Source organism: Ailuropoda melanoleuca, chromosome 15, assembly GCF_002007445.2.
Source record: "Ailuropoda melanoleuca isolate Jingjing chromosome 15, ASM200744v2, whole genome shotgun sequence".
Taxonomy (NCBI): Eukaryota; Metazoa; Chordata; class Mammalia; order Carnivora; family Ursidae; genus Ailuropoda; species Ailuropoda melanoleuca.
The window spans coordinates 21,072,040-21,098,564 of NC_048232.1; the positions used below are offsets into that span (position 1 = coordinate 21,072,040).

General features: G+C 39.6%; 1 protein-coding gene across 1 annotated transcript in view; it reads right to left on the reverse strand.

The window, feature by feature from the left end:
• Positions 1 to 26,525, reverse strand: part of C15H10orf67 (chromosome 15 C10orf67 homolog) — a 147,212-nt gene that overhangs the window by 46,193 nt on the left and 74,494 nt on the right. Inside the window, exons 11-12 of the mRNA XM_034644363.1 lie at positions 17,383 to 17,442; positions 16,550 to 16,729 (exon numbers count right to left, since the gene is read on the reverse strand). Coding sequence (XP_034500254.1) covers positions 16,550 to 16,729; positions 17,383 to 17,442 — 240 coding nt within the window. The remainder of the gene's footprint in view (positions 1 to 16,549; positions 16,730 to 17,382; positions 17,443 to 26,525) is intronic.

Sequence of the window (26,525 nt, forward strand, 5' to 3'; positions counted from 1 at the left end):
AAAAAAAAAAAAAGAACACCACATGTAGACTAGAGTGTTTGCTCTCCAGTTTAAGTTGAACTTTCAACTTGACTACAGGATGTTATATTGAATCCTGGCTCTGTGCACATTAAACTGTCATTTTGTTTTGTCAGCTGCTGACACTCCACTCTCTCTGGAATATGCATGCTGGTCTTGATGGGGTTACTTCACTGACAGGTGCAAACACTGGACGGCTAAACAATAGAGAGAGGTGAAAATGAATCGTGATATTAATATAAAAGTAGGTAACTTCCTAAGTAGGAAAATGTCAATTGAATAATTATAAAAATAATCAATAATTGTGATTAGAAATAATGTATTATAAATAGTTCTCTTTTTCTGTTGAATTTGTATATATAACCAAAAAATCATAAAATTAGGAAATCAGGTTCATTTATAACAGATTATAATTCTTGTTTTCTATTTTTAGCTCTGAAAACATGTTAAAACATGTTAATCTTCTAAATTAGGAATCAACAGCCAAGGTTTGTAATAACAGAAGACGTGCAATTACGTTTATTAATCACAAGATTAACCATATTCCTTATCAGATCCAGTTTCTCCTTTTCTTGTCAAGGAAGAGTCATTACAGTCTCTCCTTTCTCCTAATTTCCACAAAGGTCCCTCTGCTGAAACTTCGGCCATTCATTCTGGGCTTTACCGCCTCCTTGCCTCTCCTTTATTTTATTTTATTTTATTTTATTTTATTTTATTTTATTTTATTTTATTTTTTACTTTATTTTATTTTACTTTATTTTATTTTTTTTTAAGATTTTTTAAAATTTGTTTATTTGACAGAGAGAAACAGCCAGCGAGAGAGGGAACACAAGCAGGGGGAGTGGGAGAGGAAGAAGCAGGCTCTTAGAAGAGGAGCCTGATGTGGGGCTCGATCCCAGAACGCTGGGATCACACCCTGAGCCGAAGGCAGACACTTAACGACTGCGCCACCCAGGCGCCCCCTTGCCTCTCCTTTAAACCGTTAAATATATTACTATTGCAACAATCTTTTTAACTCATTATGAAGAAAAATAATCTTCTGTCCCTAAAATTTCATTAATGATTGATTTTACATTAACCCTCTTTTTCCTTTTACCTCCTAAGCCAAACAACTATTTTTAAACACCACTATGTCCCAGTGGGTGCTGGTTGATGGAGGAGCGGGGAGAATGACAAGCCCATGAAGAGAGGAGAACCAGTCGGTGTGCTGGCAATTTGGAGAAAAGAGATTGGAGAATTAGGAACATTGAAATAAAATATGAGACTGTATGCAAGCAAGCATTAATCATTGACAAGGCCAAAAGGAAAAATAAAATATTTATCTACATATATCACCAGTGAATTTTCTTCCAACAAAATTGTTAAGCTAGGGAATTTTCTCAAAAATAGGACAAGTGTCCATTTGATGCAGCCCAAGGCGCACTTAATGTGCCCCAAGGGTGCCACTTTCTGTCTGCCAGGGGGCTCTCAAACATCTTGGCAGGTGATGGGGTTACAAAGCCCTACAGAATCCAGGCTGATCCAGGCTACATGCAAGTCTCAAGACAAAAGTCTACGTGGGTTAGGCCTCCTTCCCTGGCTCCAGATCATCCTAGACTTTACACATACTCCTACCAAACTAATCTAAAAAATCTGTAATCAAAACTCTTCCATGATGGAAATGTCTGTATCAAAGATGATGAAGCCATTGTTTATACTAGCAAAAGAATAGAAACAACATCTCTGGAAGGCACTATTAAATTGACAGAGATTGGTTAAGTAAATTATGTTAGCTCCATGGAGTAAAATACCGTACATAATTTATCATATACATTGAAAGATGTTCCATATCTTGTTGTATGTGCAAATCTGCATCAAGATTTGTCTGAAAGGATGGTTATAAGGGGTTTTTAATGATTACCTCTGGGTGGCAGAATTCTTTTTACTTTCTTTTTTTTTTTTTAAGATTTTATTTATTTATTCGACAGAGATAGAGACAGCCAGCGAGAGAGGGAACACAAGCAAGGGGAGAGGGAGAGGAAGAAGCAGGCTCATAGCGGAGGAGTCTGATGTGGGGCTCGATCCCATAACGCCGGGATCATGCCCTGAGCCGAAGGCAGACGCTTAACCGCTGTGCCACCCAGGCGCCCCCTTTTTACTTTCTTCTTTGACATTTCTTTATTGAGAAAATTCGGTATAATTATGGATGAATGTTTTATAAAAAAAATTCAGACTTCTGGCATCCCACATAGGATGCAAAAAAAAAAATATGCCACTGTCATATTAATTACTAGAAAAATCCAGGTAGACTACAAAGTCACAACCTTTCTTGGACCCATAGGAGAACTGAGGTCACAACCAGGCAACATGAAGTCCAAAGAGGAGGAATACCTTCCGTTGGAGATGTGAAGCACAGTCTCGTCTAGAACAGAAGTAGTCATGCCAATTGCAACACAAGCAGGTAAGAAAAATAAGCTGCAATGTATAGAACCACTGCAGAGCAAGGATGGGTCAACAGAATAGCTGAACTAGCTGGGGGGACATGTTATAAGGGGACTTCACGCTCACTCTCAGCTTTTTATCCCATCTCCTACCATATGCTTCTGAGGATTATTGAGGGCAGGGCAGGACACTTGTTGATGGTGCAGACTTCAGGAGGGGATCAGCTGATGCTAAGAGAAAAGTACCTTCCCTGAGATAGAAGGAAAAGTCTTAAGTCCCTGGGAGAGTGGAAGCAAACTCTCTGGCCAATCAGACTCAAAGAAGGTGATCAGTGGAGAAGCGTAAGGAGTAAGCCCTACCCACTTCTCCCAGAGCTTTCCTTCCTAGGAAAGAAAAACTTTCAACTGCTGGCGAGGGCAGCAAAGCTTCTTGGTTACAGGGCATAGGTGAAGACATATTATGGTAAAAGGAAAAATAAAAGAAATATTTTCCTTCCCTGGTAAGCAATTATCTTGGGCCTTAGACTCAGTAACAATACCACGTGGAGGGACAGGAAACTCCTGCCCAAGATTAGCTTCAGATACAGGCAGAGGTAGACCACCACAGGGAGGAAGGGCAGGAATCCTGAGAGAGCCCACCTCTGAGGCCCAGGCACACAGCACTCCCCAAAGACTGGTCTGGATTAGAACAAGAGAGAACCCTCTCTGCCTCAATTATGGACTTACCAAGCAAGAGCTGAGGGAGGGGTAGCAGCATAGAGAAAGACATCCTCGGTGGCACAAGGGGACAGGTTCTGCTGAAGTTGAGGGTGGAGCAGCTCTCAGAGAAAAGCACTGTTCCTCTCACCCCCACTCCAAGCACACATCCACTGCGAAAGGAGCATAATGGCTGCAGTCCATTAAGAACCACAGCAGCCACCAAACTCAACTCAATTCAACTTCTCGCTAGATTGGCTCAACGCCTTACCATAACAATCTGATGTAAGAAGAGGCAGGCTGTTTCCAGATGTGAATACTGTTTGCTTCCATTTCTACTAGTCTGCACATAATGTTTGGTGTTTAATCAAAAATTATGAAACAGGGAAAAAAGGCAAGGGAAAAAGAACCCATTGTCAGGAGACAAAGCAATTGACAGATTCAAAGATGACCCAGGTTGTGGAACTATCAGATGCAGACCTTAAAATAACTGTAAACAACTATAATTAACTACAAATAACTATAATTAAATAATTAAAACGTTAAAGAAGCTAGGAGAAAAGGTGAACAACATGGATGATAATAAATAATGAATTTCAACAGAGAGATGAAATATATATATATTTATATATATATAAAGAGTCAAATGGAAATATTAGAAATGAAAAAGATACCACTAAAAATAAAGAATTTGGGCACTAAAAATGAAGAATTTGGGTGGCTCAGATGGTTAAGCATCTGCCTTCGGCTCAGGTCATGATCCCAAAGTGCTGGGATCGAGTCCTGCATTGGGCTCCATGCTCCTCAGGGAGCCTGCTTCTCCCTCTGCCTCTGCCTCTCTCTGTCTCTCATAAATAAATCAATAAAGTCTTTAAAAAATAAAAATAAATAAAGATAAAAATGAAGAGTTTCTCTGATGACTCATCAGGAGATTCAACACACCCGAGGAAAACAATTAGTGAATTTGAAGGTAAGATGAAAGAAATTCCCCTAACTGAAACACAAAGAGGAAAAAATAGTTCAAAACTGATGAGCAGAACATCCAAGAATTGTGGGACAGTGTCAGTCTAACATGTGTAACTGGAGTCTCAAGAGGAGAAGGGGGAGAGAATGGGGCAAAGAGATAACTGGAGATAATGGTCAGAGGTTAATGAAAGACATCAAACCACAAATTCAAGAAGCTCAAGCAAGGGACAGAGGGAGGATGCATTGCTAGTAGAGCTGCACTATAAGAACTGCAAAAGGAAGTTCTTCAGGAAGAGGGACTATGATACCAGATGGAAACTTAGGTCACTTAGATCTACTCTAAGAAATGAAAGCTCCAGGGGGATGCCTGGCTGGCTCAGTCGGTAGAGCATGTGACCCTTGATCTCAGGGTTGTGAGTTCAGGCCCCACATGGCGTGTGGAGCTTCCTTTAAAAAAAAATAAAAAGATTAAGAAATGAAAGGTCCAGAAATGGTATAAGTGAAATGCAAATGCATTTGACAAATCTTCCTGTGACAAATTATATCAGTTTTTTAATATGAAAATATATTAAACTTTAAAATTTTTGAAGGATACAACATGCTAGGAATTCCAAGGACTGTGCTTTTGATGGCAACATTGGAAAAGGTTATCCAGGGGCATTTGAAGCAAGATGAATGGACAGTAATGAATTTTATAATGACTTTTTGGAGAGTGCTTAAAAAACACTATCTTCACCGCTGAGACTAAGCTATGGGGTAGGAAATTGCCAAAGGTTCCTAAAAATTGCAGTGACTTCTTATTGATCTCCTATCAATCAGTTATTTAGGTGCTTCAGTCTGAAATCTTTTTTTTTTTTCGTAGTTATTGGTTTCCTAATACTTGTTCTCCTAGCTCTACCAATGGTTGTATAAAAATCTAAAACTGTATATTAAAGTCTTTCTAATCTTAACATAAGCAATTAAGTTAAAAAATATGTTTATGCCTTATTTCATGTACACCAATAGAAATGTTATGTATCTTAACCAGAATTGCACTCTAGGCTGTTCAGGCTCATGCCAATCAATTCTGGTGGCATCAGGGGAGCCTGGGTGGCTCAGTCGGTTAAGCAGGCAACTCTTGGTTTCTGCTCAGGTCATGATCTCAGGGTCCTGGGATCGAGCCCCACGTCAGTCTCCATGCTCTGTGGGGAGTTCACTTAAGGATTCTCTCTCTCTTTCTCTCTTTCTGCCCCTCCCCTACTCATGCTCTCCCCCTTTCTCCCTCTAAAATAAATAAATAAATCTTTAAAAAAAATTCCGGTGGCATGAAACTGATTATGAGCTCACCATATGTATACTTTCAGCCAATGGATTCACTGAACTCCATAACAATTCATGGCATTTGTTGTAGGTAACTACTTCTTATATTATATTATATCATATTATATTATATTATCTTTATTATATATTCATATATGCTCATATATATTCATATATTCAGCAGAGGGATGGATCCCACATTGAAATTGGTGAAGGAGATCTTCAAGCTATTTTCAAGATTTTTAAAAGTCTGAATAAAAGTATATCTTGATTCCCTAATAAAATTGCATAACCTAACAATCCTTAAGAAGTCTCTGGGTTTGGTTGGCATTAAATCAATTCAGTGAAATATCACTGGTTATCTAAGGTTGATCAGATATGCAAGTTAAGAGTAATATGTACTAAATGAATACATAAGGGAAAACAAATAACTTTAATTAAAGTTCAGGGGACTTTTTATGAACAAGCAGAGACTACAGGAAAAGAAAACAAAGGGATATGAAATGAAAAGTTCAAGCACCATCTTTCACGAAATTACATTCCTTTAGAAAAAAAAATGGTGTATTGTAAAATTATCCCCAGGATGTGAGGACAAAGCTGGGAGCTGGGGGACACTGGACCAAAAGTGTTCAGGGCTGGAGAAACTGACAAGTTGATAGAGTTAGATCCAAAGGGGGTAGCCAATAGCCCAATGCCGGTGTTCAGGGGGGTGCAGCTACCTCAGGCTTGACTCTGGCCAGCATCCATATTGAAGCAGTCCTATGGTAGTGAGTTCCATGACAGAATTCATGGCACCAAGCAGCAGAGTTTGTACATGCAATAACGGCAGTTAGAACTAGTACCAGCAGGTCAAATGTTCATGGGGGTAAGACCCAAGTCTGGGCAGTATCAGGACTCTGGCTAAATGACCTGGTGTTCAAGAGTGACCTCAACTCCCAGTAGGAACTGGAGAGAAACCCACAGCTAAAACGCAAGCAAATGGAATAAAACAACACCATGCAACGAGGGGCAAGATGGCTACTCTGAGGGCACCTGAACGTCAAGGATGACACTTCTGTTACCACCAGGGTGATATTACATGTGGTCAGGACCCAGCAACTATCCCTGGCTGAGAGTGCCTAGGGAAGAACAGAAATTGATACGAATCTCAAATTTATCTCTTCCTGATTCCCTCGATTGTATCTTAGGTCCTTAATTAAATCATACTAAAATATCATAAAGTCTACAAATAAAATGCTATCACTGTTCCCCAAGAACATAACAAGAAGACAAAGCATAAAACCCATAATATGATTTTTAACAAAAAACATTTTTCATTTGTGCTACAAATATTGAATATGATTTTCACTAAAATATTTTAAGTTCCAAATATACTGAAAGTGTTTATCATCTAACCACTCAGAATAAGATAATGTAGAAAGTAAAAGCCACCTTTCAGTTGACTTGTAAATATAACAGCACTCAGCTTGCCAGTGCTGGTCTCTGAGAGCAGAATCTAAAGATGAATTCATTTTAGCGGTAAATGAAAAATTTGATTTTGAAATTAAACAAATAAGTATAGTGTATGATTTTAATTATCTCTACATTTTAAAGTTATTTGATAAAAGAAAGATCTAGTACAGTAAGGAAAAGTCTTCTGTGTCAACAAAATCTACCAAAATACAGGGAGTATCCTTTGACAACCTCCATGCATGGGATGATCTTGTCGCCCTTCAACAGCCTTCCAGCGTGGCCAGATCCACAACGAGCAAAATGCTGGCTTTCCCACATTGCTCTGCAGAACCCTTAACTGCCTGCTCTACCGAGCAAAGTCAAAGTTAAAAAGCATGAAATAACGAAACAATAAACAGATTATAGTATTTTCTTCCCTGATGATGTTTATTGTAAACTTCATGTGCCATTTAATCAAATAAGAGGGTTGCATAGGAGAGCAATGGTCAATTTCAGAAAGAGAGATTTTTTCCCCCTCACTTACGTAGCCTATAATACTATAGATCTTTAACAATCATTCTCTATCTTCTAATATATTTTTTTAATTACTAGCTTGCAGGGTGAATCCGATCATAATTGCAAAACTATTGCAAAAATATTTTACCTGACAATTTTTAAATGTGAAAAGAATCATGTTCTAGAGTTTTTATTGAAGCCTTTCACGCTGTACAAATTGCTTTGTATTGAGTGAACTTTAAGAATGGGGACATGATTGTCTTGTCCATGTCCCACTTCCCACACAGAGGGTCCTGATGCTTTCTGCACATCTAAGCACACACCATATGTTCCATCGGCGTAGACCAGGTTACCCCGTGGAAGCTCAGAAGTCTTCCCGGGAAGCATTTACTGGGTGCAACCTTAATGAACTAATTACCGGGGGTGGGGGAGGGGCAAAAGCCCTGGGAATCCGATCTAACCTTGTTATGCGAAACCTTCGTTTTTGAAGTGTTTCCCAGATATCAAAAAATAAACTTGACACAAAACACTGTGCAAATACAAATTTTATGTTGTGAAATCTTTCGTAAATAGAAATCAAACAGCAATGTTCCTATCGTGCTTTTCAGACCGGCTGAACACTCGGTTTATCACCGTGTACCCCTCTGTGTGAAGCACGTGTGCTGTTCCCACCGAATGACACAGATTTCAAAAAATAAGTATGATTAATTAGATAAGATAAATGACTCATGTAAAAAGTTCCTTCAGCTCTCTGTTTGGTCATTTACATGCGATAAATGTTACAAGAGCCTTTAAAGACAATTTTTAAGAAGTCCAGCTACCTCAGTAAAATGAAGGATGTAAAAGAGAAAAAGAGGAAAACTAAAGTCGGTGTGCATAATACATCAAGTTAATCTGCAGTGAAGACTGTACCCCATGGAAAGGTGATATAAAGAACATTTATAAAATTGTGAACAACCAAACTGTATATGATAGTAATAATGGTGAACCAGAAAAAATATGCTTCCCTTTAAAATAGAGTCAATTGATACAAATATGTAAACACCAGCTTACGTCGCCTCCCCCCTCCACTGGTCTAATTTTTACTTATGGTGACACATTAACTTCTGAGTCTTTCCAGCCCACAAGACACACTGTTAGGCTTTGGCAACCTCAAAATAAGAATCATTACAGTCAGAAGGAGAGACTATGGCACTGACAGAACACCCCATTGACCTGACACCACCGAGAGATCCCATCTGCCCTGGTGTCTCCTTTACAGTGCATCCTCCATGGGTGAGAACAGTGGTTATGTCTGCCGTCATGGCTGTGAACTTGGAAGCTCAATATCAACTGGAAATTGAGGAACCTGGAGTGGCTTATCTGCAATTGCAGTGTTTTGTTAGGCCTTGGACTTGCTGCAGGGACTGGGGCAGCTTCCCGCGGCTGTTGCCATCCTGGGATTAGAGATTCCATTGCTCTGTCGCCGTCACCGACCCTGCTCTGCAGTCCTCCCACCTTCTTCTGAGAGCTCAGACCACAGATTCTGCCCACTCCACCTCCACCAAGGGACCTGATTTCATGGCAGTTGATGGAACCTTCTGGAACAGGACACAGCCTAGGCCACATGCTCCCTAAGTCCAAGGCTTAGACTAGAACCCGTCACCCCGTCTGGCTGATCTACCCATGCAGGTCAGCCAGCAGCACTGCACACTCAGGCATGGGGGTGGTTTCGTTTCGTTTTGTTTTGTGAGCAAAAAACAAAACAAAACAAACTCCACAAACACAAACAAAAAAACAAAAAGTTCCCAAGAACTTTATTCAAAACATCTTACTTCTAGAACCCAGATGCTTGGTCAGTCACGCACCAAATTCCCCAACCCCCCAAAATGTCATTCTCCTCCTTTGGAGATGACACTGGTTTCCAGTTGTCTAGACTTCCTAATTTTCTGCAAAATGGAAATGCTTTAGGAGGAGGAGGCTTTGTCTCAGCTCCTGGGGGGTGACCGGCACTGGTGGGCACCCGGGCCCCTGTCTACCCGCTCGGTTACTCCGCTATGCGGAGGAGCCTTGACCGTCTGCTCGGTGATTCGACGTGAGAAGCCTGTACCTTTGTATTTGGAACAAGGATGACACAGGCAGCCCGACCCTGCTCTGCTCCTCCAGGCCCCGAGCCTTAGCGAGGCAGATTCTGCCCCCTGTGGGAGAAGGAGGAAGAACACGGGGACGTGCAGAAACAAGACCTACACCCTGGCTCTCTGTGTCAGCAACCGGCTTCTGAGCTTTCTAAACATCAACATGGAAAAAGAATTTTGACTGGTTACACAACTCGCAGTGCCCACAGGCTAGATCAGCTAGATCGGTTGCTCAGAGAAATACAACAATTCCCGTAACTCACAGCAGAAGCAAGCTCGCCATAGGATCATTATAAAGGGAGGGCCTGGGTCTCAGCAGTGTCCACACGCTAAGCCACCGTTGAGCTGAACGTCACGGGGCTACTTCTTAACACGCTCTTTGATGCAACCAGTAATACCGCCTCGGGTCCAGGGAAGGCCATTCTGATTATTTGGAGGGGTGGCGGGTTAAGAGAGTAATCGCGTAGCACTCGTGCTCGCCTGTCTCTGAGGGAGTGAATTAATCCAGTTGTCAACTTAGATTCTACGAGCAAATGGACCGTATTGCTGCATGTCCTTCAGGGAATTTTCGGTAAGTTTCTTTTTTTTTTCTTTTTTTTTTTTAATTTTATTTTATTATATTATGTTAATCACCATACAGTACATCCCCAGATTCCGATGTAAAGTTTGATGCTTCATTAGTTGCGTATAACACCCAGTGCACCATGCAATACGTGCCCTCCTTACTACCCATCACCAGTCTATCCCATTCCCCCACCCCCTCCCCTCTGAAGTCTTCAGTTTGTTTCTCATAGTCCATAGTCTCTCATGTTTCATTCCCCCTTCTGATTACCCCCCTTTTCTTTATCCCTTTCTTCCCCTACCGATCATCCTAGTTCTTATGTTCCATAGATGAGAGAAATCATATGATAATTGTCTTTCTCTGCTTGACTTATTTCACTTAGCATTATCTCCTCCAGTGCCGTCCATGTTGCAGCAAATGTTGAGAATTCGTTCTTTCTGATAGCTGAGTAATATTCCATTGTATATATGGACCACAGCTTCTTAATCCAGTCATCTGTTGAAGGGCATCTCGGCTCCTTCCATGATTTGGCTATTGTGGACAATGCAGCTATGAACATTGGGGTGCATATGGCCCTTCTCTTTACTACGTCTGTATCTTTGGGGTAAACACCCAGTAGTGCAATGGCTGGGTCATAGGGTAGTTCAATTTTTAACTTTTTAAGGGACCTCCACACTGTTTTCCAGAGTGGCTGTACCAACTTGCATTCCCACCAACAATGTAGGAGGGATCCCCTTTCTCCACATCCTCTCCAACAATTGTTGTTTCTTGCCTTGTCTATCTTTGCCATTCTAACTGGCGTAAGGTGGTATCTCAGTGTGGTTTTGATTTGAATTTCCCTGATGGCTAATGATTTTGAACATTTTTTCATGTGTCTGTTAGCCATTTGTATGTCTTCATTGGAAAAGTGTCTGTTCATATCTTCTGCCCATTTTATGATTTGTTTATTTGTTTCTCGTGTATTGAGTTTGAGAAGTTCTTTGTAGATCTTGGATACCAGTCCTTTATCTGTGGTGTCCTTTGCAAATATATTCTCCCATTCCGTGGGCTGTCTCTTAGTTTTTTTGACTGTTTCCTTGGCTGTGCAGAAGCTCTTTATCCTGATAAAGTCCCATAAGTTCATTTTATCTTTTATTTCTCTTGCCTTTGGAGATGTGTCGTGAAAAAGGTTGCTCTGGCCGATGTCATAGAAGTTGTTGCCTATGTTCTCCTCTAGAATTTTGATGGATTCCTGTCTCACATTGAGGTCTTTCATCCATTTGGAGTTTATTTTTGTGTATGGTGTGAGAGAGTGGTCAAGTTTCATTCTTTTGCATGTAGCTGTCCAATTTTCCCAGCACCATTTATTGAAGAGACTGTCTTTTTTCCACCGGATGTTTTTTCCTGCTTTATCAAAGATTAGTTGCCCAAAGAGCCGAGGGTCCATTTCTGGGTTCTCTATTCTGTTCCATTGGTCGATGTGTCTGTTTTTGTGCCAGTACCATGCTGTCTTTGTGATCACAGCTTTGTAGTACAGCTCGAAATCCGGCATTGTGATGCCCCCAGCTTTGTTTTTCCTTTTCAACAGTTCCTTGGAGATTCGGGGCCTTTTCTGGTTCCATACAAATTTAAGGACTATTTGTTCCAGTTCTTTGAAAAATGTCCTCGGTATTTTGATCGGGATAGCATTGAAAGTGTAGATTGCTCTGGGTAGTATGGACATTTTAACTATGTTAATTCTTCCAATCCATGAGCATGGAATATTTTTCCATCTTTTTATGTCTTCCTCAATATCTTTCAAAAGTGATCTATAGTTTCTAGCATATAGGTCCTTTACGTCTCTGGTTAAGTTAATTCCAAGGTAACGCATGGTTTTTGGTGTTATTGTAAATGGGATGGATTCCCTAATTTCTCTTTCTTCAGTCTCGTTATTCGTGTATAGAAATGCAACTGATTTCTGGGCATTGATTTTGTATCCTGCCACCTTACTGAATTGTTCTATAACTTCTAATAGTTTGGGAGTGGATTCCTTTGGGTTTTCCATATAGAGTATCATGTCATCTGCAAAGAGAGACAGTTTGACTTCTTCTTTGCCGATTTGGATACCTTTGATCCCTTTTTGTCTTCTGATTGCTGTTGCAAGGACTTCTAGTACTATGTTGAATAATAGTGGCGAGAGTGGGCATCCTTGTCGTGTTCCTGATCTTAAGGGAAAGGCTTCCAGCTTTTCCCCATTGAGAATAATGCTTGCAGTAGGCTTTTCATAGATGGCTTTTATGAGATTGAGAAATGTACCCTCTATTCCTACACTCTGAAGGGTTTTAATCAGGAAAGGATGCTGTATTTTGTCAAATGCTTTTTCTGCATCAATTGAGAGGATCATATGGTTCTTGAGTCTTTTCTTGTTGATATGATGTATCACATTGATTGATTTGCGAGTGTTGAACCATGCTTGCATCCCAGGTATGAATCCCACTTGGTCATGATGGATAATCCTTTTAATGTACTGTTGGATTCTATTAGCAAGGATCTTGTTGAGGATTTTGGCATCCATATTCATTAGAGAAATCGGTCTGTAATTCTCCTTTTTGAGGGGGTCTTTGCCTGGTTTGGGGATCAAGGTAATATTAGCCTCATAGAATGAGTTTGGTAGCTTTCCTTCTGTTTCTATTTTTTGAAATAGCTTTAGGAGAATAGGTATTATTTCTTCTTTGAATGTTTGGTAGAATTCCCCAGGAAAACCGTCTGGGCCTGGAGTTTTATTATTTGGAAGGTTGTTTATCACTGACTCAATTTCTTCATAGTTAATTGGCCTATTTAAGAAATCTATTTCTTCCTGTTTCAGTCTTGGTAGTTTATAGGTTTCCAGGAAGGCCTCCATCTCTTCCAGATTGTTTAGTTTTTTGGCATATAGCTGTTGATAAAAGTTTCTAATAATCCTTGCAATTTCAATGGTGCTGGTCGTGACCTCTCCCTTTTCAGTCATAATTTTAATAATCTCAGTCCTTTCTCTTTGTTTTTGGACAAGTTTTGCCAGTGGTCTATCAATTTTATGGATTCTCTCAAAGAACCAGCTTCTAGTCCTGTTGATCTGCTCTACTGTGGTTCTGGTCTCTAATTCATTGATTTCTGCTCTAATCTTGGTCAACTCCTTCCTTGTCAGTGGGTTAGGCCTGTCCCTCTGTTGCTGTTCCAGTTTCTTGAGGTGAGAATATAGAAACTGCATTTTAGATTTTTCTATTCTTTTGAGTGAGGCTTGGATGGCTATGTATTTCCCCCTTAGGACTGCCTTTGCAGTATCCCATAGGTTTTGGACCGTTGTGTATTCATTCTCGTTGGTCTCCATAAATTGTTTAATTTGTTTTTTGATTTCCTGGTTTATCGAGTCATTCTTGAGCAGGATGGTTCTTAGCCTCCAAGTGTTTGAGTTTCTTCCAGGTTTTTCCTTGTGGTTGAGTTCCAATTTCAGAGCGTTGTGGTCTGAGAATATGCAGGGGATAATTTCAATCTTTTGGTATTGGCTGAGACCTGTTTTGTGTCCCAGAGCATGATCTATTCTTGAGAATGTTCCATGGGCATTTGAATAGAATGAGTATTCTTTGGTTCTGGGGTGTAGTGTTCTATATATATCTATGAGGTCCAACTCGTCGAGTATGGCATTCAAAGCCTTTGATTCTTTGCTTAGTTTTTGCCAGGGTGTTCTGTCTATTTCTGATAGTGGGGTGTTGAGGTCCCCTACTATTACTGTGTTCTTATCTATATGTCTCTTTATTTTGGTTAAGAGTTGGCTTGTGTATCTTGCTGCTCCCCTGTTGGGGGCATATATATTAATAATTGTCATATCCACTTGTTGAATACTTCCTTTAAGAATAATATAGTGCCCTTCTGTATCTCTCTCTATGGCCTCTAGTTTAAAATCCAGTCTATCTGATATGAGAATTGCTACTCCAGCTTTCTTTTGAGGTCCATTTGCGTGGAAGATGGTACTCCATCCCCTTACTCTAAGTCTGAATGCATCTTTGGGTTCAAAATGAGTCTCTTGTAGACAGCAAATGGATGGGTCATGTCTTTTTATCCAATCTGCAACCCTGTGGCGTTTTATGGGAGAGTTTAAGCCATTTAGATTGATAGAGATTATTGACAGATATGATTTTAATGATGCCATTTCTCTTTAAAGTCTTTGTATCGGTTGTGACTTGCTGCTCTGTATCACTCTTGGGGCCTTTTTACCTTTATAGAGCCCCCCTTAATATCTCCTGTAGGGCTGGTTTCGTGGTTACGAAATTGGTTAATGATTGGCGATTTTGGAACGTCTTTATTTCTCCATCAATTCTGAATGACAGCTTTGCTGGATAAAGGATCCTTGGCTGCATGTTTTTCTCTGAAAGAGCTTTAAAAATGCCCCCCCAAGCCTTTCTCTCATTCCAGGTCTCTGTAGACAGGTCTGACGTAATCCTGATACCTTTGCCTTGGTACGTGAGAAATTTCTTTGCCCTGGCCGCTTTCAATACTGTATCCTTGGATCTAATATTTGCGAATTGCACTATGACATGCCGTGGCGTAGGTTTGTCCTGGTTGAGCTTGGATGGGGTCCTCTCTGCCTCTTGGACACGAATGCTTGTTTCCCTTGCTAGATTAGGGAAGTTTTCAGCTACAATTTGTTCAAATATCTCTTCTAGACCTCTGTTTTTCTCCACCCCTTCAGGGATGCCGATGATTCTGACATTGGATCGTTTCATAGAGTCAGTAATCTCCCGTAATCTACATTCGTGGGCGTGGATTTTTTTAAGACCAGCTTCTATTTTCGTTTTTTCTTCTACTAACCCATCCTCCAATTCGCTAACGCGTTCCTCTGCCTCGGTGACCCTGGCCGTCAGAGCCTCTAGTTTTGACTGTATTTGGCCCACTGAGTTTTTAATTTCTGTCAGATTCGCTCTCATTTCTGCCCTTAGGGATTCTATATTCTCAGCAACGCTTTCTCTGATGCTTTTTTCAAGTTTACTCATCATCTTGACCATTGTTGCTCTGAATTCCATTTCTGATAATTGGGATACATCCATATGTATTAATTCTGTGGCCGAGGCCAATTCTGTGGCAGAGGCCACAGACTCATTATCTTTTCTTTGCTGGGGGGGACTTCTCCTTCTCGTCATTCTGATGAAGAGAGATTGCAGGGTTGTCCAGAGCCCAAGTGTTGACTGGGACCCAGGCCGTGCGCCCTTGTTTTATAGAGATCTTAGGGATGTGGGCTTCTTCCTTAAAGAGTTTATTTATTTATTTGAGAGAGAGAGAGACAGTCAGCAAGAAAGGGAACCCAAGCAGAGGAGTGGGAGAGGAAGAAGCAGGTTCCCGGTGGAGAAGCCCGATGAAGGACTCCTTACGGAGCGTTGTGATCACACCCTAATCCGAAGACAGGTGCTTGGTGACTGCGCCACTCAGGCGCTCCGGGTTGTGGGCTTCTTGATTTTTCAGCCTGCCTTCTGGGGGAGGGGCCTGCCTGCAGGTACTCAGAAAACCCTGTTTGGGTAGAGTCTCTGTGTCCCTTGCGAGGGGGGATGGGGATGGGCACCCTGTGAGCCGGTATTTCCGGGCTTTTGTTCTCTGGCGGCTTTCCCTGGCGGTTTGCTATGCCTCTTCTGAGAGAGCAGCAGCGGCTGAAATTCAGCCTCTGTCTCAGAACAGAGGGATCGCGGATCGTTCTCCACTGATGTTCTGGCCACTTTAACTCTGTTTCTGTTGGTGCTGCTCAACCCTGCAGCATCCCGGGCTGTGCGCCCCACACCCGGCGTCCCAGCCCTCACTTCCAGGGCCGGCACGTCTCTGTCCTTTGTGTTTCCAACCCCGCCCGCCGCCAGCCGCCCCGCGCGGGCTCCCGGAGCTCCCCGTCTCAGTCTGGTGTCTCACGGGTGCTGACCGCGAGTCCGCCTGCTCCCCCGTGCAGGTGGCCCTCCAGCCGCCAGCCGCCCCGCGGACGCTCCCGGAGCTCCCGGTCTCAGCCTCGATCCAGTGAGCACACCGGAGCTCCGGAGCTCCGTGAGATGCTTGGTGGTGCACGCTCCCGGCTCACGGACTCAGTCTGCCGTTTCCAGAGTGCGGGTCCGCGGTCCGCCCGCTCCCCGGTGCAGGTGGCCCGCCAGCCGCCCTGCGCGCGCGCTCCTGGAGCTCGCGTTCTAAGTCTCTCGGTAAGTTTCTGATAGGGAGTGCGCAGTGAGGAGCTCGAAATTCTGCACCCTAGACTGTGCCTGGAATGTGGCTTTTCTATCTTGCTAATTTAATAGAGACCCACTGAGCCTTAGCGACTAAGCTAAATAAATGATTGTGTTGAGGGCGATGGTGGCTTCTCTTGGGCAGTCCAACAAGGACACAATGGTGTAGAGAGAGCAGCAAGAGCCCCCTGCCCAGCTGCACGCACAGAGAGGAGGGGGCACCTGGTGTAGGAGACCGGCGGCCTGGCTCATCCTGGACGTGAGACCGAGACCGTGCTAACAGAACGGTGGCCCTGTGTGGACACAGGTGTCCTAGGGTGTGGCCATAGGAGCACTTCTTACCACAGGCAGCTGCTCTTCCTTGCCGAATTTCTTTGGAGTCTTCACTTTCTTGGTCTTTGCAGTCGCTACACTGATAGACGGTGAGTGTGGCCTTGAAATGACTCTAGGTTTGGTTGGAATCCTGGACTGTGAGGACCATGGGGACACAGCGGTTTCTTTCACCTTGAGTAGTTTCGGGCTCTGGCACACAAAAAGAAGCAACTGGTTATTCTCATTTCATTCTTCAGATTCTTGTCCCTTTCTTTTCCTCCCGTGAGCTGGCATTGCAGGGTCAAAGTTTTCAGTCCCAAAGGGCATGGGTCTGGTCCTTTTCCCAGTCCCACACTCCCTTTTGGCCTGATTTAATGTGTCGGCTGGGTCTGTTTTTCCTATCCGCTGATGCCACTGTACTAATGCCACTGTACTAAGAAAAACATATGAACAGATCCGTGTTTTCTGGAAGCAGCTAGAAAGGCGGGAGTGTTGAGGAGTGGGGTGACGTGGCAGCTTGAGGTCTGTATCTTATTTGTGGGAAGCTAGGGGAACAGAAGGTAGGAGTGAAAGACAGGAATCTAAAGAGTTAGGGCATGAGCCTAAGGCTCCGTGTACCAGGATGTCACTTTTCCCCTTCCTTTAGCCACGTTTGCCTTCTTGTTGGCTTATCCCCTCTCACGGAGCTCAGTCATCAGGCTCGTGGGCTCCCATCCACACTTTTAAGCATTTTCTCCTTCAAACTCAGATCTTGGAAAGTGAAAAGTCTCAATACGGTATGTATACATTCTTTAACCCAGATGTCAAAATAAGACTTGCACAGCATAAAAGAAGAAAAAAAGAACTTAAATTTAAATGCAAACCTTGCCGCCTGGGCTGTCCAACTTTTTCCTCATTTCCATGCCCTCCTTCTGTTTATTAATCTGTGAAATTGAAGGTGCATATCATTTGTTATCATTTGCAAAGATTAAAAAGGTAAATTTTCTATAAAACTTCCTCAAGCAATGAAAGAAGAGAATTGTAAACCACTTAACTGTTAGCACTATTGTGAGAACATAAGTTATAATGTTAACATATGAATTAGAAGAGAAAATTAATTTGTACCCAGAAAAAGAACACTTAAAAGAGGTGAACAGAAAGAAAGTTGTAAATGTTTAAAGGCATTAGCATTTGTTCATTGTTTTAAGCATAATACAGATTATAGAGAAAGACAGATTGTTTGTTTTTGTGGTAGCAATTTGTTTCATATATTATTATGATAGCTACAAATCCCAGGTCTTATAAAAGTTTTGGAGAAATGTCAGATAATTCAATAGCCAGACTTCAATAATATAATGATGAAATTTTTATTTAAAGAGTCAATTCTAGTTTCCAGGCATAAAAGGCTTTTTATCATATATAATTAAGATATAATCAACATAGAACATTATATTAGTTTCAGGTCTACAACATAATAATTCAAAATTTGTATATGTTGCAAAATGATGGCCATAATAATCCAGTTAACCTCCATCACCACACACTTAATGATGTTTTTCATAAGTGATAGGAAATTTTAAGATTTACTCTCTGAGCAACTTATACAGCATTTTTTTATTTTTTGGAAATCTTGGGGTTTCTGTTGTTGTTGTTGTTTAAAAGATTTTATTTATTTATTTGAAAGAGAGAGAAACAGCCAGAAAAAGAAGGAATACAAGCAGGGGGAGTGGGAGAGGAAGAAGCAGGCTCCCAGCGTGGAGCATGGAGCCCGATGTGGGGCTCGATGTGGGGCTCAATGTGGGGCTCGATCCCAGGACTCTGGGATCACGCCCTGAGCCAAAGGCAGACGCTTAACCACTGAGCCACCCAGGCGTCCCCTTATATTATTAACAATGTTAACCATGTTGTACATTACAGTTCCGTGACTTGTTTATTTTATAGTTGGAGATTTGTACCTTTTGACCACCTTCACCCATTTCACCCACTTGCCATCCTACCTCTGGCAACCACCAATTCATTCTCTGTAAGTTCACATTTTCATTTTTTATAGATTCCACATATAAGTGAGATTATATGGTATTTGTCTTTCTCTGACTTATTTCACTTCGGATCATTTCCTTAAGATCCATCCATCTTGTTGCAAGAGGCAAAAAATATATTATTAATGCATGCTTCAGTAATATTAAGATTTTTTCATCATTTGCATCCATAACTAATGCCAGTGATTCTAATTCTGGCTAATTTTATGAAATTAAACAATGATGAGATACACCTCTAATCATTAATCTCACTGGTACAAATATTTTCAGAAATATCTCTCACCTACAGATAAAGCAGAATTCAATAGACATCAGGTATGTCTCATGAAATCTTGAGGTCTGGAGGGATAGTAACTGATGTCCATGAAACACTGCATTTAGGAAGAACTGGGCAGGTTTGCTAAGATCAAGGAGAACATGCAAAGCTTCGATTTTACTTTAAATGCAATGGGACATCAATGAATAATTTTAAGCGTTGGGTGAGACATGATAATATTTATTGTATGAAGTCATAATTTGGGTGGAGTCATGTTTCTCGTCATGGCTGAGTAACCGCTATGAAACCAACCCTCCCATGGATGACAACTATAAACTCTGCCCAGTCTGTCTGGATGGAGTAACTAAAACTATGATGGAAAACCTGCAGCCTTTCAGGATTGCTGAAGACACAGTTCGGGGCAACCATGGCCAGTGAAAGTCCCAACACAAGAAAATCCCAAGGAAAGCCAGACTGTGGAGCCCCCAGCTTTGTGTATAAGATTTGCCCAAATCTCTAGCAGGTGCCTGAATCGTGCTTGGTAGTGAAGCTAAGGCTCAAACATTGAATTGAGATTTGAGCTGCCATCCACTGCATGTGAGACAGAACTTGCACATGGAATCCAAGTTAATTGCCTGATTTTTTTTTTTTAAGTAGCTCCATGGCCAACATGGAGCCCAATGCAGGGTTTGAACTGACGACCCTGAGATCAAGATCTGAGCTAAGATCAAGAGTCAGATGCTTAACCAACCGAGTCACACTGGCATCCCTAATTGGCTGATTTTTAAAAATAACACATATGGTTTCTCTCATCTATGGAACATAAGAACTAGGAAGATTGGTAGGAGAAGAAAGGGATAAAGAAAGGGGGGTTAATCAGAAGGGGGAATGAAGCATGAGAGACAATGGACCCTGAGAAACAAATTGAGGGCTTCAGAGGGGAGGGGGGTGGGGGAATGGGACAGGCTGGTGATGGGTAGTAAGGAGGGCCCGTATTGCATGGTGCACTGGGTGTTATACGCAACTAATGAATCATCGAACTTTATATCGGGAACCAGGGATGTACTGTATGGTGAATAACATAATATAATAAAAATGTTATTATAAAAAATAAAAAATAACACATAACACATAACGTTCATAATGCTTGTAAAATCCCAAAATGCTCAACATACAATTGTATGTTGCTGATCTATTCTTGCGTGAAAAGACTATTAACACAGACTGACACTGAGATGGTAGCTCAAAAATAGTGGAATGAGGTCTCTGAAGTGCTGAAAGAATGAAAGAGAAACACTGTTAACTTGGAATTCTGTACTGATAGAAAATATTTTTCAAGATTGAAGTATCTGAAGGAAAAACAGAAGGATTGCATCACTAACATCCTGATCTATGAGAAACGTTAAAGGAAGCTCCTCAGACTGAAGAAAAATGATCACAGGGAGAACCTCCGATCTCTAGGAAGGAATGTAGAACATCAGAAATGGTCAATATGTACGACTATTCTGTCTTCATTTCTTTCAAATACATACAACTGCTTAAAGCAAAAACTGTAATGTTGATGTAAATATAATACATAAAACAACTTTAACTTGAAGAATGGAGAAATAAATCTATATAAACCAACCCATATATTTCAAAGTTTCTGTATTTTACATGAAACTGCCCTAAATTAAATAAACTGTAAAAAGTTAAGGATATAAATTATAATTGCTAGACCAACCACTAAAAGATAGGCAAAAAGCCAAAATAATAATAAATAAATTAGGGGCACTTGCGTGGCTCATTCAGTTGAGCATCTGCCTTCAGCTTAGGTCATGATCCTGGAGTCCCGGAATCCAGCTCCAGATCAGACTCCCTGCTCAGCGGGGAGTCTGCTTCTCCCTCCCCCTCTGCCCCTCCCTCTGCTCCTCTCTCCCTCTCAAATAAATAAAAAAAAATTCTAAAAAAGATAATAAATAAATTAAATTGGAATTCTAAAATATATTAAAAGGACAGCTGGAGGGGGGGTGGGGGAAGAACAGAGGAAAGAACAATGAAAAACCTGGTAGGCCTAAATCCCACCCTATCAATAATAACAATGAGTGTTGATAGACTGAACAGTTTAGTTAAAAATGCAGAAATAGGCAGAATGTATAAAATAGCAAGACCCAATTATTTACTGTCTATAACACAAGCACTTTAAATATAAATACAGAGAGAGGTTGAAAATACATGTATTGAAGAAAATGCAAGGCAAACACAGGAAGGCTGAAGGTACTACATTTACACTGAAATGTATAGTCAGTTTCAGGATCAGAGAATTACTAGAGATAAAGAGGGACATTTTATAACGATAAAAGGGTCAATTCATGGGAAGACATAATAATTATAAATGCAAATGCACCTAATAACAGAGTTTTAAAACATATAAAGTAAAAATTGGCAAAATTATATAGAAAGACAAGTAACACTCCTCTCTCAGGAACTGAAAGACATAAACAAAGTTAAAGACATATAGATGACCTAAAAACACTATTACTACCTTGATGTAATTGATAACAACTGCATCAACTGCAGAATATAAATTATTTTCAAGTAGATATATTTTCAATGTCCCATGATAGACTATATGTTGTTTGGCCATACAATGACTGCCAACAAATTTATAAAAATTTAAATCATACAGAGGATGTTCTCTGATCACCATGGAATTAAACCAGAAATCAATAACAAAAAATATATCTAGGAAAATCACTAATATTTGTAAATTAAACAACACAGTTCTAAATCACAGGGGAAACCAGAAATTAGAAAATATCCCAAACTGAATGAAATACAGGATACCAAAATGTGTAGGATGCTGCTCAGAGGGAGATTAATAGCTTTTCATGCTCAATTAAAAATAATAAAAAGCCTGAGATCAATGACCTCAAGTTCCACCTTAAGAAGGTTAAAAAAAAAAAGAGCAAAATAAACAAAAAGTAAATAGAGGGGGGAAAAGGACAAAGATCAGGGCAGATATCAATGAAATAAAGAAGAAAAAAATAGAGAAAATAGAGCCAAAACTAATTTCTTGAAAAGATCAGCAAAATGAATAACCCCCCAACTAGATTGATCAAGAACATAATTTACTAATATCAAGAATAAAAGAAGATTCATTATTTCAGATACTATAGATATTAGAAGGATAATAAAAGAATGTTATGGAAAACCAACTTTCATACTAACAAATACATAATTAAGTAAAGTGAACAAATTGAATAATGCAACCTAACAAAACACAAAATGAAATAGAAAATGTGAATAGCTCTAAAGCTATTAAAGAAAATAAATCCATTATCAAAATCTTTTGCATAAAGAAAACTCTAGGCTCCGATAGTTTCATTGGTGAAGTCTATCAAACATTTAAGAAAGAAATAACAGAAATCTTTTTACTAACACCACTAAAATTGTTTTCAGAAGATAGAGAAGACATGCTTCTCAAGTCATTTTATGAAGCCAGCATAACTGTAGCACTAAAACCCGAAAACAAACATACACACAAAGAAAGCAAATTTAGAGATCAATCTCCCTTAAGAGCGTAGATTCAAAAGTCCTCAACATACTACTAACAAATTGAATGCAATAGCGTATAAAATGTATGAAAGCTCAAACAAAGAGGAGTTTATCTCAGGAGTGCAAAACTGTTTCAATATTCACAAACCAAAGTATTTCACCATATTACAGGATAAAGGGGAAAAAATATAGTCATTTCAATAGCTTCAATAAAAAAGCATTTGACAAAATTCAACAGCCATTCACAAAAGAAACTCTCAGAAAACTAGAAATAAAAGGAAACTTCCTCAACCTGACAAATGTCTGCCATGAAATACTTAATAGCCAAATCATACTTAATGATGACATAATAAAGTTTGCCCCCTCTGAGACTGGGAAAGAGACAAGAACCCTTCTTTTCATCGTTGTTATGCAACACTGTATTGCAAGTCCTAAACACAGTTACAAAACATTAAAAAGAGGGGCGCCTGGGTGACTGGATCGGTTAAGCCTCTGCCTTTGGCTCAGGTCATGATTCTGGGGTCCTGGGCTTGATCCCCACATTGGGCTCCCTGCTCAGCCGGGAGCCTGCTTCTCCCTCTCCCTCTGCCCCACCCCACTTGTGCTCTCTCTCTCTGTCTCAAATAAATAAATAAATAAATAAATAAATAAATAAATAAATCGTTAAAAATATATATAGATCATACACCTAAAGATAAGGTGTCTTTTTTTTTTTTTCAGAAGAAAACATAAAAGAATATCTTCTTGACTTCAGGGTAGGCAAGGGTTTCTAAGCATACATAAAGTGATATCCATATAGGAAAATAACTGATAAATTAGGTTTTAGGATAAAAAAAATCTTTTCCCATCAAAATACATTGTTAATCAAATGAACGGAAAAGGCCTAACTGTGGAGAAAATATTTACAAAACGTGTATCTGGCAAAAAACTGGCATCCAAGATAAAATTTCTGTATTGTAGTTGTATGTTTAGTTTTGAAGAACCTCTCTAGTTACCTAGTTTCTCTACACTTATTCGCTAAAACAAGCAAACAAAGAACCTCAATGTTTTATTTATTTATTTACTTTTTAAAAAGATTTTATTTATTTATTTGACAGAGATAGAGACAGCCAGTGAGAGAGGGAACACAAGCAGGGGGAGTGGGAGAGGAAGAAACAGGCTCCCAGTGGAGCAGGGAGCCTGATGCGGGGCTCGATCCCAGGACCCTGGGATCATGCCCTGAGCCGAAGGCAGACGCTTAACGACTGAACCACCCAGGTGCCCCGGGGCCTTACCTTTGTAATAAAATTATCTATGTCAGCAAAAAACCTAACTGGGATTTTGATAGAAATGCATTAAACTAGAGCTCAATTTGGGGGAGAACTGACATTTTTACTACATTGGGTTGTCCAATCCACGAACACAGTATGTCATTTATTTGAGTCTTTGATTTCTTTCATTAGCATCTTATAGTTATCAGCATACAGAAGTTACACATGTTTGGTTAGATTTATATCTATTTATGTTTCCTTTGGAGCAAGTACAAATTATACTGTATTTTTAATTTTTGTTTCCATATGTTTATTCCTAAAATATAGGAAGGCAATTAATTTTTGGAAGGAAAATATTCAGTCTTTCATCACTGAGTCTGATGTAAGAGGAAGGGTTTTTTTTTTGATACAAGCTCATCATCAACTTGAGGAAATTCCCTTCTTTTCGTAAATTGTTAAGAGTTTTTTCCATGAATGGGTGTTGGATTTTTTCAAATGATTTTTCTCCAAATGACATGATCATGTGCTATGTCTTTACTAACCTCTTCTTACGGATTTTATCGATTTATTTTCAAATGTTGAACTAGCCTTTCATATCATGAATAAATCCCAGTTGCTCATAATATATAATTTTTTACACATAGCAGGCTTCAATTTGCTAATATTTTTTGAATATTTTTGCACCTAAATTCATGAAGGATATTGCCCTATAGTTGCCTTTTTTGCATCCTGTCTGGTTTTGGTATCACAGTAATACTAGCCTCATATGATGTACTGGGAAGTGATTCTGCCTCTTGTAATTTTCTGAAATATACTGTGTAAAACTGGTGTTAATTCTTAGACTGGTAAGATTCTCTAGTGAAACTATCCAGACATTCTGCAAATCCATTTTTCAGGAGCTTTTAAATTATAAATTCAATTTTTATGGTTATACGACTTTTAGGATTAACTATTTCATCTTGATTGAATTTTGGTAGTTAACTGGTTTTTGAGGAATCGCTCCATTTTCCTCCTAAGTTGTGAAATTCATGAGCATACAGTTGTTTGTAGTTTCCCCAATTATCTTTTTAAAGCTGACAAGTTCTATAGTGATATCTCATTTTATTCTTAAAGTTAGAGACTGGTGTCTTTTGCCCATCTATTAGTTCCATTTATTAGTCATGCTAAAGGTTTATCAATTTTATTGCTTTACTTTCAAAGAACAGATTCTTGCTGATTTCCTCTGTTGTTTTCCTATTTTCAATTCCATTTATTTCTGCTATTATTGTTATTATTTCCTTCCTTTCTGGTTTATTTGGGCTTATTTTGCTCTTCTGTTTCTAATTTCTTGAGGCAGAAACTTCAATTATTGATTTGAGACCTTTCTTTTCTCTATAATAAGCATTTAGAGCTGTATTTCCTTCTCAGCACTGCTTAAGCTGTATCTCCTATATTTGATATGTTCTATTTTTTATTCTCTTTAGGTACTTAAACAGTTGTACAGAGAGCTCTTCTTAACCTTCCCTATTACCAGTTCGCTGAGAATTTTCATCATAAATATATAATGGACTTTCTCATGTGTTTTTTTTTCCCCTACATATATCTGCCCTCTGGCTCCAACATTTTACATTTTTCCCATATACAAAATCCCGTCCTGCACCTTATTCTAGAAATTCTGTGGGTTTAGATACTACATTTAGGTTTGTGATCCATTTGAGTTAATTTTTATATGAAGTGTGAAGTAAGAGTTGAGGTTCATTTTTTGTTTATAGCCATCCAAGTGTTCCAGCACCCTTTGTTGAAAAGATCATCTTTTCCTGCTTGAATTGGCTTGGCACCTTTGTCAGAAATCAATTCATCATATATGACCCACTAGGTTTATTTCTGGGGTCTCTATTCTATTCCGTCAATCTATATGTTTATCTTCATGCCAATATCATTGTACCTTGACTACTGTGCCTTTAGAATAAGTCTTGAAAGCAGGTTGTGTGAGTCCTTCAGATTTGTTCTTTTTCAAAATTATTTCAGCTATTTAAGGTCCATGAATTTCCATATAAATTTTAGAGGATCTTGTTGATTAAAAAAAAAAGCCTGCTAGGATTTTGATTGGGATTGTGTTGAATCTATAAATCAATCTGGAGATAACTGACAGTTTATATCATCTAAATCATGAACATGGTATGCTTCTCCATCTAAGTCTTTAATTTCTCCAGTATGGTCTTGTACATATTTTGTCAAATTTATCCATACGCATTTCATATTTTTTTGCTATTATAAGTAGTGTTTTTTAAAATTTCCATTTTTGATTGTTTATTGCTTATATACAGAAACACATTATTTTGTATCTTGATCTTTTTGACCTTGCTAAATTCACTTACTAATTCTAGAGGCTTTTTTGTAGATTCTTTAGGATTTCTTATATAGATGATCAAGTCATCTAGGAATAAGAATAGTTCTACTTCTTCCTTTCCAATCTGGATGCCATTTATTTCTTTTTCTTGCATTATTGTACTGGTTAAGACCTAAAATACAATGTTAAATGGAGATGATAAGAGCAGAAATTCTTGTCTCATTCCTGACCTTAGCCTTCAGACTTTACCCATGAAACATGACAATAGTTTTAAGTGTTTTGTAGATACCCATTACCAGCTCCGTTCCTATTTCACTGAGAGGCTTTTTTCTTTTTTCTTTTTTTTAAGTAGACTGCACACCCAGCATGGAGCCCAACATGGGGCTTGAACTTGCAACCCTGATATCAAGACCTCAGTGGAGATCAAGAGTCAGATGCTTAACCAACTGAGCCGCCCAGGCTCCCGTCACTGAGAGTTTTATCACAAATGTATATTGGATCTTCTCAAATGCTTTTTCTACGTTTATCTGCCTTCTGGCTCATACATTTTACATTTTTTCCATACACAAAACACGTTCATCCTCAAAAGGCCTCCAAAAATCCCATCCTGTTACAG